We start from the raw sequence: 15356 nt of genomic DNA, 5'->3' as shown, positions 1-15356 counted from the left end.
TCCACCCCTGGTTGCGCAATCGATATGCTGATAAAATTTGGGGAGTCTTGTTTTCAGATTAGCCTTGTTAAAATCCCCAGCTACAATGAGTGCAGCCTCCGGATAAATCGTTTCCAGTTTGCAGAGAGTTAAATAAAGTTCGTTCAGAGCCATCGATGTGTCTGCTTGGGGGGGGATATATACGGCTGTGATTATAATCGAAGAGAATTCTCTTGGTAGATAATGCGGTCTACATTTGATTGTGAGGAATTCTAAATCAGGTGAACAGAAGGATTTGAGTTCCTGTATGTTTCTTTCATCACACCATGTCACGTTGGCCATGAGGCATACGCCCCCGCCCCTCTTCTTACCAGAAAGATGTTTGTTTCTGTCAGCGCGATGCGTGGAGAAACCCGTTGGCTGCACCGCTTCGGATAGAGTCTCTCCAGTGAGCCATGTTTCAGTGAAGCAAAGGACGTTACAGTCTCTGATGTCCCTCTGGAATGCTACCCTTGCTCGGATTTCATCAACCTTGTTGTCAAGAGACTGGACAATGGCAAGAAGAATGCTAGGGAGTGGTGCGCGGTGTGCCCGTCTCCGGAGTCTGACCAGAAGACCGCCTCGTTTCCCTCTCTTTCGGAGTCGTTGTTTTGGGTCGCTGCATAGGATCCACTCCGTTGTCCTGTTTGTAAGGCAGAACACAGGGTCCGCGTCGCGAAAAACATATTCTTGGTCGTACTGATGGTGAGTTGACGCTGATCTTATATTCAGTAGTTCTTCTCGACTGTATGTAATGAAACCTAAGATGACCTGGGGTACTAATGTAAGAAATAACATGTAAAAAAACAAAAAACTGCATGGTTTCCTAGGAACGCGAAGCGAGGCGGCCATCTCTGTCGGCGCCGGAAGTTCAGTCTGTGCTAGCAAAACAGTTCTGTAGTTTAGCATCTGCTTTATCTGACCACTTTTTTATTGACCGAGTCACTGGTGCTTCCTGCTTTAATTTTTGCTTGTAAGCAGGAATCAGGAGGATAGAGTTATGGTCAGATTTGCCAAATGGAGGGTGAGGGAGAGCTTTGTACTGGGGGTGGAGTAGAGGTGGTCTAGAATGTTTTTCAACCTCTGGTTGCACATTTCACATGTTGATAGAAATTCAATAAAACTGATTTGAGTTTCCCTGCATTAAAGTAACCGGCCACTAGGAACGCCGCCTCTGGATGAGCGTTTTCCTGTTTTCTTATGGCGGAATACAGCTCATTTAGTGCGGTTTTAGTTCCTACCTCGCTCTGTGGGGGTATGTAGACAGCTATGAAAAAAAAACAGATGAAAACTCTCCGGGAAAATAGTGAGGTCTTCAGCTTATCATAAGATACTCCACCTCAGGCAAGAGTCTCAAAACTTTGAGACTTCCTTAGATATCGTGCACCAACTGTTGTTTACATAAATGCATAGGCCCCTGCCCCGTGTCTTACCAGAGGCTGCTGTTCTGTCTTGCCGATAGAGTGTATAACCCGCCAGCTCCGTGTTCTTAATGTCGATGTTCATCCACGACTCGGTGAAGCATAAAATATTCGTTTTTAATGTCCCATTGATAGGATATACATGCTTTCAGTTCGTCCCATTTATTTTCTAGCAATTGAATGTTAGATAGCAGAACAAAGGGTAAGGGCAGATTAGCCAGTCGTCGACCTGGTCCTTACAAGGCACCCTGATCTTTTGCCTCGGAAACTCTGTTTCCTTCTCCAGCGAATCACGGGGATCGGGGCTTGGTCGGGTGTCAACAGCATATCCCTGGCGTCCGACTCATTGAAGAAAAACTCTTCGTCCAGTTTGAGGTGAACAATCCCAGTTCTGATGTTTAGAAGCTATTTTCGGTCATAGGAGACGGTAGCAGCAACATTATGTACAAAACAAGTTACGAACAACGCGAAAAAACAAACAAAATAGCATGATTGGTTGAGGGCCAGTAAGACGGCAGCCCTACCCACCGGCGCCATCATCACATTCATCATCACCACCTGGTATGGAAACTGCTCTGCATCTAACCATAAGGCACTACAGAGGGTAGTGCATACGGCCCAGTACATCACTGCAGCCAAACTTCCTGCCATCCAGGACCTATATAATAAGACTCCAGTTATAGACTGTTTTCTCTGCTATCGCACGGCAAGCGGTACCGGAGCACCAAGTCTAGGACAAAAAGGTTCCTCAACAGCTTACACCCCCAAGCCATAAGACTGCTGAACAATTAATAAAATCACCACCGGACTATTTACATCGACCCCCCCACCCCCCGCTTTTGTACACTGCTGCTACTCGGTGTTTATTATCTATGCATAGTCACTTCACCCCTAACCTGTACCCCCACACACTGACTCAGTACCCCCTGTATATAGCCTCGTTATTGTTATTCTTATTGTGTTACTTTTTATTATTATTTTTTACTTTAGTCTATTTGATGAATATTTTCTTAACTCTTCTTGAACCGAGTTAAAGGCTTGTAAGTAAGCGTTTCATGGTAAGGTCTACACTTGTTGTATTCAGCGCATGTGACAAATAAAGTTTGATTTGATTTGTGACTCCCATAGGGCGGCGCACAATTGGCCCAGCAGGTAGGCTGGGGTAGGCTGTCATTGTAAATAAGAATTTGTTCTTAACTGACTTAACTGACCTGACCTATTTAAATAAAAGTTTAACAAAAAAAAAAAAATCTACTTGAAAGCTAACACTGCATCCAGAAGAACCATGTCGTACTTTCACATCCTATTATACCTCTGTTCGAAATCAATTATGTAGTCCGTCATTGCAACTGAAATGTCTATAGTAAAACTGTCAAAGTTTGAATATGCCTCGTAGGCACGGCCTTTCTCTTCTTTAAGACACACAGAATCCAGTGCTCTGATCAAAGTTCCCATACAGTCATCCTTGTTCAAATCCTCAATGGATATTTCCAGTGTTGTATCTCTCGCTCTTCCCTCGAGTGATAATACCACCGCAAGTGCTTGCTTTTTCTCATCCAGATTAGTAACCCGTGTCCAGATTCCAAGTACATTTTTCCAACTTTCATACGACCTCTTCTCGTCGAAGCGAGGTGGCACATTGTAGTTATTAGCCATCCTCTGCTACCAATGTTAACTTAAAATTACACAATGACTAGGTTCCAGTTTATGGTTGCCAGGTCCATCAACAGTGAGACTACCACGCAGGTATAACAATAACAGAGTGATACAGTAGCACCATAATAACAGAAATATATGGATACTTAAAACATGAATTTAACAAAACAAGCTTATATTTTGGGTTCTGATGGGGTACGACAGTTGAACTAAACTTCCGAAGCATTAATAAGTTAAGAATCGATGAGTACATCATTCAAGTCCAAAGATGGATGTAGCAACTACAGATTGCCCCATTAAGGGAAGAGGACAGGGAAAATTAGACAGGCAGTAAAAATAAAAATGAACAGATATTTGGCTAAATGTGAACAACTACATCCTGCAAAAAGAAAGTGTTATGTTACTGGAAGGAGATAAAATACAGAACATTGGAAAAGCGTATACAATTTCAGTAATGCCACTGTAAAAACACTGATATTACAACAAGTGTTAACACAAAGAAAACAACATATTGGAAAAAAAATGGAGAGAAAAAAAATGAACAAGAAAATAAGAAAAATTGAGAGAAAACGTACCAGTTTCTCCCCACAGAGTGTCTTGGCCATCAATTTGCACAGCGTGCTCGTTATTCAACGCCAACAAGCCTCTCACAACCTGCCGAACAAGAAACTTTGATTAATGACACAGAATCCAAGCATCAAATATAAAAGCTATGAGTTAGTTCTATGCCGTGCTGGTTATATCGCAGAAATACCAGAACGACAAAACAATTTCTGCGGGTCGATTAAAAAGCAGCCCCAGCAAATGATGCTTCTCTGGCACATGTTAAATTAATCACTGGACTAGAGTGCTGATGCATGTACTAGTCTCTATAACCTCTATAGTAGAGATTCTCTGTGCTGTGTAGTAAGGCCCAATGGTATTAATATGTCGGTAGTGCTAGTTAGCCCCTTTGTCTGTGCTCTCCTTTACACTCCTCTCTCACTGGGCCCTCCGTGGAGGTGGAGGTCGATAGCCCATCCTATAATACTGTCGACCCACAGCCCTAGTGTATAGGGCTAACAGTATCACAGCCCTTTTAATGAGGAGCTGGCATCAATCAACCCACAGTAGGGATTGACACGGTATTTAGAATATTCAAACAGACGTTAGATTTCGATTACTTGGGATATTATACATTTTTGCAAACAAAATCGGCCTATTTTTGGCTTTGTCAAAAATGTTATTAAATGATCTATGTGACATTGCTACATAGCCTACAAGGACAGACCATAACATTCAACTTTTTAATAAAACAACCGTTTAATGACAGTTTTTATGAGTGTGCCCCATATAAAAGACGCACCGGTAGACTATACACGTTTCACACGTATAAGTTCTTGTTATTGTAGCTTGTTGTAATTGTCGGTCAATCAAAGCGGCTGTGTAGCAAGTGAAGTGGAAGATTTCTAATCAATGCAAAATGGAATACAAATGATGCCATTAAGTTGGCTAAATGAGGAGTAGTAGGCTACAATGATCAACCAACAGGTAGGCTGTGGTTTCATATTAATGGAGTCGTTGTAGACAAGTACGGGGAGCGCAATAAAATATAGTCAATTAGCCTTGCTACTTTAGCTAGTTAGTTGGCTAACTTCGCTGGCTACTGTAGCTCGCTAGCTTCTTTACAGCAATTTAACGCAGTCAAGACAGGCACCACCAGATCGTATGATAGATAACCAACCTATGGCAGCAACAAGTTTGTCTAACTAGCGTGAGATGGTTTGGCTACTTTCTCTCTCTCCTTGCAAAACACATACTGTCACACACCGGCCTTTGCTTATCTCTTGCCCATCCCCCACCATTCTGCTAAAACATGCGCGAGCAAGTCTCCATTGAAGTTTCCCCCCAAAATGTTTTCTTTAAAACACATGTATTCGACTTTCCGGATACATGACAAAATAGCATGATATCATTTGAATAGTGAAATCATTTCAAAGGCCCATCCCTAACCCACAGCCCAGTATGCTCCTCTCCTGGGCAGCTAACTGCAAAACACAGGAGGTTGGTGGCACCTTCATTGGGGAGGACGAGCTCGGGGTCGTGATAATGACTGGAGCAGAATTGGTGGAATGGTATCAAATACATCAAACACATGGTTTGAAGCCATTCCATTCACTCCGTTTCAGCCATTATTATGAGCTGTCCTCCCCTCAGCAGCCTCCACTGCTGCAGACATACTATGGGATCAATACTGTACACATGGTCGACCTACAGCCTATTTCATAAATGAAAACAAGAAGAACGCGCAGCTGAAGTTTTCAGTGGAATCACCTTTGTTCCCAAAGCACTGAGGTGAGGTTGTGTTGTGGAGTTGTAAAGGTGAGGGACTGTGTAGGATAACTCTCCTGTGTACAGTACAGGACTGACCCGCGTGGATAGTGTGGGTGTACACTACATTGCAGTCAGGGTTCATACACTTTTTGACACATGACTTTTCATGACTTTTCCCTGACTTTTAACAACATTTCACATTTCCATGACCAATAATTTGGTGGTGTCTCCACAGTATGTATACATGAAAAAGCAGGCATAAAATGTATGCTTGCTTTTTCATGTATACATACTGTAGAGACACCACCAAAGAAGAGCTCTTAACTAGGTACCAAAATACATTTTCTCAAAAGTAAATTTACAAGTTTATCAACTTTCAAAGCAGAATTACTTTCCCATTGTTCCTCAAACATGCAGTGTATGATATTTGTGTAGCTCTGAGTCTCTACTTTTATCCAATGTAAAAAACACCATTTCAAATGTTGCTACATAAGACCGATTTGTCGGTCGGTCACAAATGTGGACTCTGATAACTTGTACCAAAACCTCCTGCCGCTGTGGGAGTTGTTTGTCAATTAGGTTATTCTATAAATATTTCTTTAATATTGTCAGAATAACATGGCTAATGTTGATTAGAGGGGAATGCCAACTTTCCAATTCAGTGTATGAGCCATTGTTTTACAACCAAAGTGTGTAGCATCAACTGCACCTCGGCCATTTGCATGTGGCAAGTTTTTAGGACACATACGCAAGTATAAACACACACACAGAAACGCGCGATGACTGATATGTAGATTTGTATGTGATTGATAGAATATATAAAAAGTATGCGTAAATTATTTACATGAGCCAAAATTATTAAACTAATTTCCATGACTTTTCCCAAAACGTTTCGGGTTTTTAATATTTTCCATAGGGGTGCGCCGAGTACTTGTGCAAAAAGAGTATCGTAACGGATATGGAGAATTTTCCAAATAAGATTATGACACAAGTATTTTTTATTATTATCCTTGGTCGGAAAAAAAGTTATTTTCTGCTGCCAGCGCACATCTCTCTTTCACTCAAACAGTGTGATGCGCTGTGTGCTCTGAACAACTATTGGCTAGTTCTTCTGTCTGTAAAGAAATGGGCGGGGTATCGGTTGAGCCTGCTGCAACAATTGGATTAGACCAAATCACTCTCTCTGCTCTCATTTTCCCAGACAGGCTGTTTCACTCACTTATAGTCACTCGTCTCAGGGCACAAGTCTCCACTTCTCCAAACATCCTGTATGAATCAGAATCTGTAGCTAGTCATCATTGTTTGCTAAGGACATATGGTTGTTTCTGTCTGTCTACTTGGTGTTGTTTAGTAGGCCTACTTTGTCTGTCCGTTTAATTATTCCATTGCTGACGATGTCTGTCGTTATGTAGTGACCCAAGCCCATGCTTGCTTGCTATTATTATTTATTCTCGCCCAGGAATGTTTACTGAGCGACAGATCATTCGAAAATAAAATGACAAATGTACATTTATTGTAGAAATGTTGTGGCATAAGTGTCGGGAGATAAAAGATTTGCTCTTCTCGAAAGTGAAAAAAATATATTGGTAAAGCGAATTAGCCTATCTTCATCTAAATCTGTCTGGAATAAATGCAGGCAGTAGTAGCCATGCATTAGGATATGTAGTAGTCTATTTCATTGATAATTGAAAAGGACTAAGTAAGTAAATCATGTGCATTTTCATCTGTCGGGTCATTTAACAATGTGTGTGAATGGGTGAAGAAACATAACGATGCGCTATGTGATGCAGTCCAAGCGATAGCGCAGTAATGCGCACTTGAGGAATTAGCTTTACAACATTTAAAGCACACTTCCGGGTTTTCCGATGACGAGATAAAACAGATACGATTACTGAGATCGGGCACAACCATACTTTTCCAGGCCTGGAAAACTATTTTCTAATTCCATGACCTTTCTAGGATTTTCATGACCATACGAACCCTGTGCAGTAAACTGGGTGGTTGCAACATGTGCCATTTGGGATTCAACCAGTGTCTTTTGACTGACCTGTGTGTGTCCCATGCTGGAGGCAGCGATCAGAGCCTGCTGGAGGGTCTTGTTCTTCAGACTGCAGTTCTGCTGCTGGCCCTCGGGGGTCCAATCCAGCTCCAAGAGGTACTGGATGATGCCAGGGTGGCCCCTCAGAGCAGCATGGACCAGAGCACACTGACCGCTCTTATCCACATGGTCAACCTGCAACAAAACAACAACAGGGTTTATATGCTGTAATACAATGACATATTTTATTATTTAAATTGTTTTAAATTGAACCTTTATTTAACAAGGCAAGTCAGTTAAGAACAAGTGTCAGATAATGTGGAGATGGGGCTTGTGGAACTTTATGTTCACCATGGACAATTTCCTAACTTCACTGTCATTGGCAAACAATTATCTTGCAAAGAAAACAAGTCTGGTCGGCACCATGAACAAAGTGAGAACGGAGCTCCTTCAGTCTGCACAAAATAAGGCACCTGCACAGCCATTGTACTCCACAACGGTGTTGAAGAATGACAAGACAACGGGAATACAATAAAGAGAAAACCGGAGACTATTATGCACTACAACCAAACAAAGTTACGTCAAAGTGTGTCAAGGAAGTGAAAGTTACAAAAATTGTGTCAACTGTTAGTACAAGGGATAGCAGCTAAATAAAATGCACACAATATAAGCACGAGCTGACAATAATTCTGTTTTTTTACTGCTGTTATATCGACACTTATATTCATTATAACGCCATTATCGCATTTGTGCCGAATTTTACTATTTATAAAGGCCACTTGGTGCTTATAATGATATTTAGGCTACTTTCATCATTTGACCGTGCATCTTGTGGTTGCTGTATTTTTTATTTTGTTGTTATAAAAATAAGCTGTTACCGTGTTCCAGAACATATGCATTCTGTTTCATAATTGTAACAAAGGCATTCCACAAATAAAATTGATTGAACACTTGCATTTTGGCGTTGTTTTGTTTTTACATATAGCCTACAGTAACATAATATCATGAACATGAAATCAAATCAAATTTGTATTCTAATGTTACCCAAGGCCTTCATTAACACAACCAAATTATTATTTTTGCGATAGCATATATGAAATATATTAAATACACTGTTAGAATGTTGCAGTCAAAATGATTGCTCATTAGCTTGAAGGTGGGTCCATCGAGGCCCAGCGGTTCTAGTGTTAAGGGAAAAGCTGGGATGATTAGCCCTGACCCTGTAGATGTCTGAGGGTCTAGGGGCAGTAGCACCAACCTTGGCTCCTCTCTTGCAGAGCAGGCTGACTAAACCCAAGTGTCCGGCAGCCGAGGCGAAGCAGAGAGGGCTCATGCCGTTCTCGGACACCACGTCCAAGGTAGCCCCGAACTCCAGCAGCAGGCCAGCCATCTCCTGGTGGCCCAGGTGGGACTGGACACACAGCACCGGGCCGTTGTTCAGCACCTCTGTCCTGTAGTTCACATTGGCCCCGCCTAGCATCAACAGACGACTCACCTGCAAGAGCAGCACACATTAAATACAAATGGAATTCAACTGTCTTATCAAATCGTATAAGAAAAACATGAGCATGGAATTAAACATTTTGGCTTCCCTAAACCTGAAAATAGAGGCCTGGCTGGGCTAGCGGTAATGCTGCATCCTTGGGTTGTGATGTGTGGGTTGACTCATAACTCGCAGTCCCCGCAGCTGTATCTGTGGGGCGGCGAGTTTATGGTCATGAAATATTGTATGGATGAAGGGCGGGGTGGGTTGAAGAAGGAGAAAACAATGCCTTAAAAAATCCATAAATGTATCAAATCAAATTTGATTTGAAACATGCGCTGAATACAACACCTTACTGTGAAATGCTTACTTACAAGCCCTTACCCAACAATGCAGTTTTAAGAACATAGAGTTAAGAAAATATTTACTAAATAAAATTAAAATAAATAAGGTAGGGGCAAAGTGACTATGCATAGATAATAAACAGCGAGTAGCAGCAGTGTCAATGCAAATACTCCGGTGGCCATTTTATGAATTTTTCAGCAGTCTTATGGTTTGGGGGTAGAAGCTGTTAAGGAGCCTTTTGGACCTAGACTTGTGCATTTTATGTCTATAGGCCACATTGAGATTTGCTTTCATTATTTTAGGCCATCTGGCATTCTTGCGTAAGCCTAAGCTTCAGGGCCAAACTGTAGCCTACTTGCCAATCGCCAAATGCTTTTGGGAACGGGCAGAAAAAGTTAACGTCGATCCATGGAGGCAAAAAGGACAATGTCCGAGATTAATTCAATTCAATAAGTGAAAAGCTATGAAATGGAGAGTTGAAAATAAAGAGAAGGGAGGGCCAGAAAAATAATGTTTGGGAAAGATTTGGTGACGTGGTAAAAGAGGATTATTATGTGTGATGATTGTGTGGCAATATACATATTCGACAGTCACAAGACGGGGACTTCAAATAGGCCTTTGGTACGTCAAGGGAACTGTAGCCTACTGTTCAGATGGGTTAAATGGAAACTGAAATCTGGACACTGACAGTAGGTCTATAACCTCTCATATAGCCTTCATATTAACTCCTGCAGAATTAAGCACTTATTGCAGTAAAGTGATACACCAAGCGTACATTTGGACTCTGGAACAGGAGTAGAGAAATATGATTTCTTTCTTTCAGCATCTTGAGAGAATGCAAATGCACAGTTAGATACCGTCTGTAGAAGTGCTATGTTTATCAGCAACATAAAAGCTGATAGTATTTCAACCACATAAAATATGCATCCAAGCCGAACTGAAATGTTTACATTTTAGTCATTTAGCAGGCGCTCTTACATTTTCTGAAGAAATCTTATCAGAAACATGTTGGGTCGTTTTCACAGCTTTCTATTTCTTTGCAACCGGTCAAACAGATTTTTGCAACAAAAATAAATAATTAAATGTTATTGCATTTTCTTCTCGATCCCTAAATGTCTTTGCTCTGTAAAAGAAGCAGAGACCACAGAGAAAAATGTACCGGTGTCAACTAGATTGAAGCATTCATTCTATCAATTTATGACATTATTCTGGTGAGCAAGGGTTTATTTAGTCTTCTAGGGCAACATATAATGACAGAAGAGAAGCTGCATGTATCTAAGTATAGATAAGTTGACTACATATAGCCTATCAAAATATTAGAAATTATAAGCAGAAACATTTCTAAATCTGTCAAAAAATCCTGCACCCCCTCTTAAAAAAAAGGTGCTATCTAGAACCAAAAAGGGTTTTTGACTGTACCCATTGTAGAACCCTTTCAATAACCCCTTTTGGTTAAAGGTAGAACCCTTCCCACCGAGAGTTCTACATGGAACCCAAAAGAGTTCTACCTGAAACCAAAAAAGGTTCTCTTATGGGGTCAGCCAAAGAACCCTTTTGGAACCCTTTTTTCTAAGAGTGTAGCCTACAGGCATTTTCTATATTAGCAGGTTAGAGTCGGGCGCGGGCCTCAGATTTTCACTTCATCACATATAGTTGGGTGGTTGCGGATGGGTTAGCAATTGCGGACGGGAGCGGGTGGACATACAGCTGACCGGCACACCACTATCCTCAGGCACATGTGTATTTTGTCGGCATAGGTTCAAATCTGACCTACTGCTCTTTGACACATCCTTTCTCTATCTTCCCCCACTGTCATCTCTCTCAATATCTAACCTTTAAAAATATTTTTGAAAAAAGAAAATGGAATTCAGCCAAATAGCTATTTTTATTTATTTATATATATATATATATATATATATATATATATATATATATATATATATATATATATATATATATACTTTTTTCCTAGCTTTAAACATGACCTTACCACAACTCTCAGATTGTTTTAAACTAAATTCGATTGCACATATAGTCACTTAGAAATGCATTCAACGCAAGAGTACACAGTGGAAATTATCTAGTGTTGCGATAATCAGAGCATATTCTTCTTCTCCTTGATAAGGAATATAATAATTTATGTTTAATCAGACGAGGCGTCAAACCCAGTGAGTGTTAAATGAAGAGGAAATTGAATTTGCTTTATTTACTGGCGGAACCACAACGGAATAAATTAGCACCAATGATTCTTAGGGGGCATTGGAGGACAAGGAACAACTCTGTCTGTGACTGTCTTCATGAGAGATGTTACACTCAAACAGAATATTTCACACCGGGAAAACAGAGATGATAATGTTTAAGCATTAACAAAGCAACACTCTAAGCGTTAACAAAACAACACTCTAAGCGTTAACAAAACAACACTCTAAGTGTTAATAAAACCACATCCTAAGCATACTGCTAATGGCAAACAAAAATATATATTGTTTTTGCTTAAAGCTACAATACATCATTCCCCACTGATAATTGCCCTGTACGCCTTAGGAGGACTATTTTCTATCTCCCGCCATAATAGACAGAGCAGGGCACGTAGACAGACACAGAGCCAGGCATAATTTAACATAAAAAATGATTTTGCCCACTCTGTCATTAACGTGCCTTCTTGTTTATTAAATTAAAAAGGGCTCTGTAATTACTTAGAATGGCACAGCCTCCTTTTCCCCCACAGAGAGCAGCATCACAGATAGCAGATGGATCAAACTAATGGAAGAGAGTGCAACCTGCATCAATCTATCGGAGCCAGTGAGCATCTTGGTGAGATTTCCAATGAGCTGTTGTTCATTGGTGGCGAGCCCACACTCATCACCGTAAGTGAGTATTTCCAGGAAAAACATCACAATGCTTATCATAACACACACTGGGAGCCATCAGTGGAATTAACAAGCACTCAGGGAGGACATTCGAGGTGAGGAGAGTAGATTACAATAATACTACTGTGCTAATACAAATCCCTGGTGGAAAAATGTAATAGGAAAACATTCAGGGAGACACAATGACCAGTGTGTTCAGGCAACATGCATGCGCTCAAGAACATACAGTGGGGTCCGAAATGATTGACACACAGCAATAATGACAGTATAAAAAGATTCTCATAAATTAAGTCGTGAAAAGTTTAATATTTGGCCCAATATACCTAGCACGCAATGATTACATCAAGCTTGTGACTCTACAAACTTGTTAGATTCATTTTTGCAGTTTGTTTCGTGCCTAATAGAAATTAATGGAAAATAATGTATTGTGCCATTTTGGAGTCACATTTATAAATAAGAATAGAATAGGATAGGAATAGAATAATATATTAATGTGGATTCAACCATGATTACAGATAATCCTGAATGAATCGTGAATAATGAGAAATGAGAAAGTTACAGAGGATCAAAGATCATACCCCCAAGGCATGTTAACCTTTCATCATTACCAATAACAGGGGAGGCTAGCATGTAATACAATAACAATATAGAGTTCTGAGCATACAATATAGCTCAATATTTGAATTATTTATTTTATACAGTCATTATCGCTCATCAATCATTTTGGACCAGTCTATATGTCCGTGCTGGGGGTAGGTCTAGTGCAGGGGTACTCAACTACTATTTGAGAAGGTCCAGTGACACAAATGTCCTAGGTGGCAAAGGTCCGGATGGATATCGTTCTTTATCAGCGCTGTGGTACAGCCGCAGTAACAAACATAGTCGTCTACGACTTAGGAAACATGTTGTTATATAAAATGTATATTAAATACAGAAAATGAGACTAAGAATTTCAATGAATTACAACTTATTTTGAATGCAAACATGTGCAACATTGCAGAAGAGCAAAAGTGGTTGCATAATTGTCTATGCATAAAGTGCACTGTGAACTTGAATTATAATAAAATAAAGTACATGTTTTCTGGAGAAGAAAGGAAAGTTTAACAAAAATAATAATCTGAATGCACAGAATGTCTTTGTGGGCCATGCAATATTCATGTAGAAGTCACTCTGGGCTTGCATCAATGAGAGAAATTACACTTTCTGTCTCCTGCCAATGCTTTGAACTTAGGCACTAATGGTGTGAGAACAACTCTTGAGACACTGATGCCGTTGTTCATTGGTGAACCTGGAGCAGTATTTGTTTTTAATAAAGTTCATTGTGGAAAAAGCTGATTCACAGCTGTATGTGGAGCCAAACATGGTCAGGATGTATAGTGCCAGTTTCTTGAGAACAGGGACATCAGCTGCAGGCACCATCTTTCCCCAGAAAGTAACAGGGTCACAGTCACCAGTCTGCTCCTTCAAAGACACATTTTCTTGCAGCTCAATCAACTCCATTTGCAGTGAGGCAACATCTACCCATCTGAAGATCTGTTTAGCTTTTTCTGACAACTTTGTCACATTTGTGACCAAGAAGGGGTTCTGAATGAGCAGCAGCAGTTCTCTCCCAACAATGAAGTCATCAAAGCGAGCCTTGAAGTTATCCATCAGCTTCTGGATGAAATCAACATGGTTAGGGAACATCTTTGTCTCCCTGCGTTTGCACCAGAAGATTGGGGAAGTGGACAAGTTCTCCCTGGAGATCATTCTTGAAAAGCTACAATTTCTTCTGGAAAGCCCGGACTGCTTTTATCATATCACACACTGTGTTGTGCCATCCCTGCAGCTTAACATTCAGTTGATTGAGGTGTGATGTAATGTCTGTCAAAAATGCAACTGTTCCCATCTTCTCCTTATCGTACAAAAACTCCAAAAACTGAGTTGCCTTGTCACTCTTTTGCTCTGATAACAAAGCTTTGATTTCCTCCCGAATGGCCCAAAAGAGTCCAAAACCCTGCCTTTGCTGAGTCATCTGACATTGTTGTGCAGTCGTAAGTCAGCAAAACTGGCATTGGCCTCTGTCAGAATGCCTCGTAGCAAGCAGTGTTGTAGGGATGATGTTGCCCTCAAAAAGTTGATCAGTTTCATCATCGTTGTCATGACCTCAGAATACTATTTCCCCAGACTGGCACACAGGACAGATTGAAGGATGATGCAGTGATATGAAGTCAGGTCAGGGTGGTCCTCTTTCAAATTCGTTTGATCTTTTCTCTGAGCTCATCTTTTGTTTACCTTCAAGCAAGGTGTCAGCAACTTCACACATGCATTAATTTACCATCTGAGCGTCTGAAAATTGTGTTTTGTGTTTTCCCAAAACCCAAGCTATCCTCAGTGAACACTCCATTGCATGTTGTTGGGCTGTCTGGGAATTGACAAGGACTTTGGCGGATCTCTCAAATTGGGATTTTAGTTGGTTAATCTTGTTTGTTCTCACCTCCGCATTCTGATCGAAATTACTATGCCTGGTGTCATAATGGCGCTTAATATTACTACTTTTCAGGTGGGTGTTGCATCGACAGAGAGAGCGAGAAAGAGAGGTTGCTGAGTTAAAGAGGCCACTGCGCCTGGGTTGATTTTTTAAAGCTGTTAAAAAAAATTATGCTTTGACTTTTATAAAACAAAATGCGATGTTGTCCGGTCCGGATTGACTCTTCTCTGGGTCCGGACCCAGACCACGGTCCGCCAGTTGGTTTTGGCTGGTCTAGTGGTAGTGCTACTGCTTGCAGACTACACATTGCCCCTGGAGGCATGGGTTCAACCCCTGACAGCGCCATTTTGCATTCTATGTCCCTCTCCTCATCTCAATCACTTTTTTCACTGTATCTATCAATAAAAATACCCTGAATAAATAAATAAATAGCATATCCTATGTCACAGCAGTGCTCCAGGTGAGGGTCTGGATGTCTAGGGTGGAGGTCTCACCTTGACGTTGGGGGTGTAGAGGTTCCTCAGAGAGGCCAGGGCTGCAGAGAGACCATCAGCGCTGCAGCTGATCCAGAGGGCCTGCAGCACGCTGGAAGACACACCCGTCTTCTTACTCAGACCCTGAGGACAGAGACAGAGACACTAAAACCATGCATACACACCAGGTCAATAAACCAATGATACATACTGTAGATTCACTCCCAGAGTCTTCTCTCACACCCAGAGGGCTTATCCTCTGATGATAA

The 15356-nt window shown here is 41.0% G+C and overlaps 1 protein-coding gene across 2 annotated transcripts in view; it reads right to left on the bottom strand.

Moving 5' to 3' along the window:
- LOC139397351 (protein TANC1-like) overlaps positions 1-15356 on the bottom strand; it is a 224846-nt gene that overhangs the window by 31473 nt on the left and 178017 nt on the right. For both annotated transcript variants that reach the window (XM_071144111.1, XM_071144118.1), the window contains exons 14-17: positions 15109-15231; positions 8705-8941; positions 7456-7641; positions 3671-3749 (exon numbers count right to left, since the gene is read on the bottom strand). In XM_071144111.1, the coding sequence (XP_071000212.1) occupies positions 3671-3749; positions 7456-7641; positions 8705-8941; positions 15109-15231 (625 nt within the window). The remainder of the gene's footprint in view (positions 1-3670; positions 3750-7455; positions 7642-8704; positions 8942-15108; positions 15232-15356) is intronic.

This window comes from Oncorhynchus clarkii, chromosome 3 (assembly GCF_045791955.1).
Source record: "Oncorhynchus clarkii lewisi isolate Uvic-CL-2024 chromosome 3, UVic_Ocla_1.0, whole genome shotgun sequence".
Lineage (NCBI taxonomy): Eukaryota > Metazoa > Chordata > Actinopteri > Salmoniformes > Salmonidae > Oncorhynchus > Oncorhynchus clarkii.
This window is presented reverse-complemented; position numbering and strand designations above follow the sequence as displayed.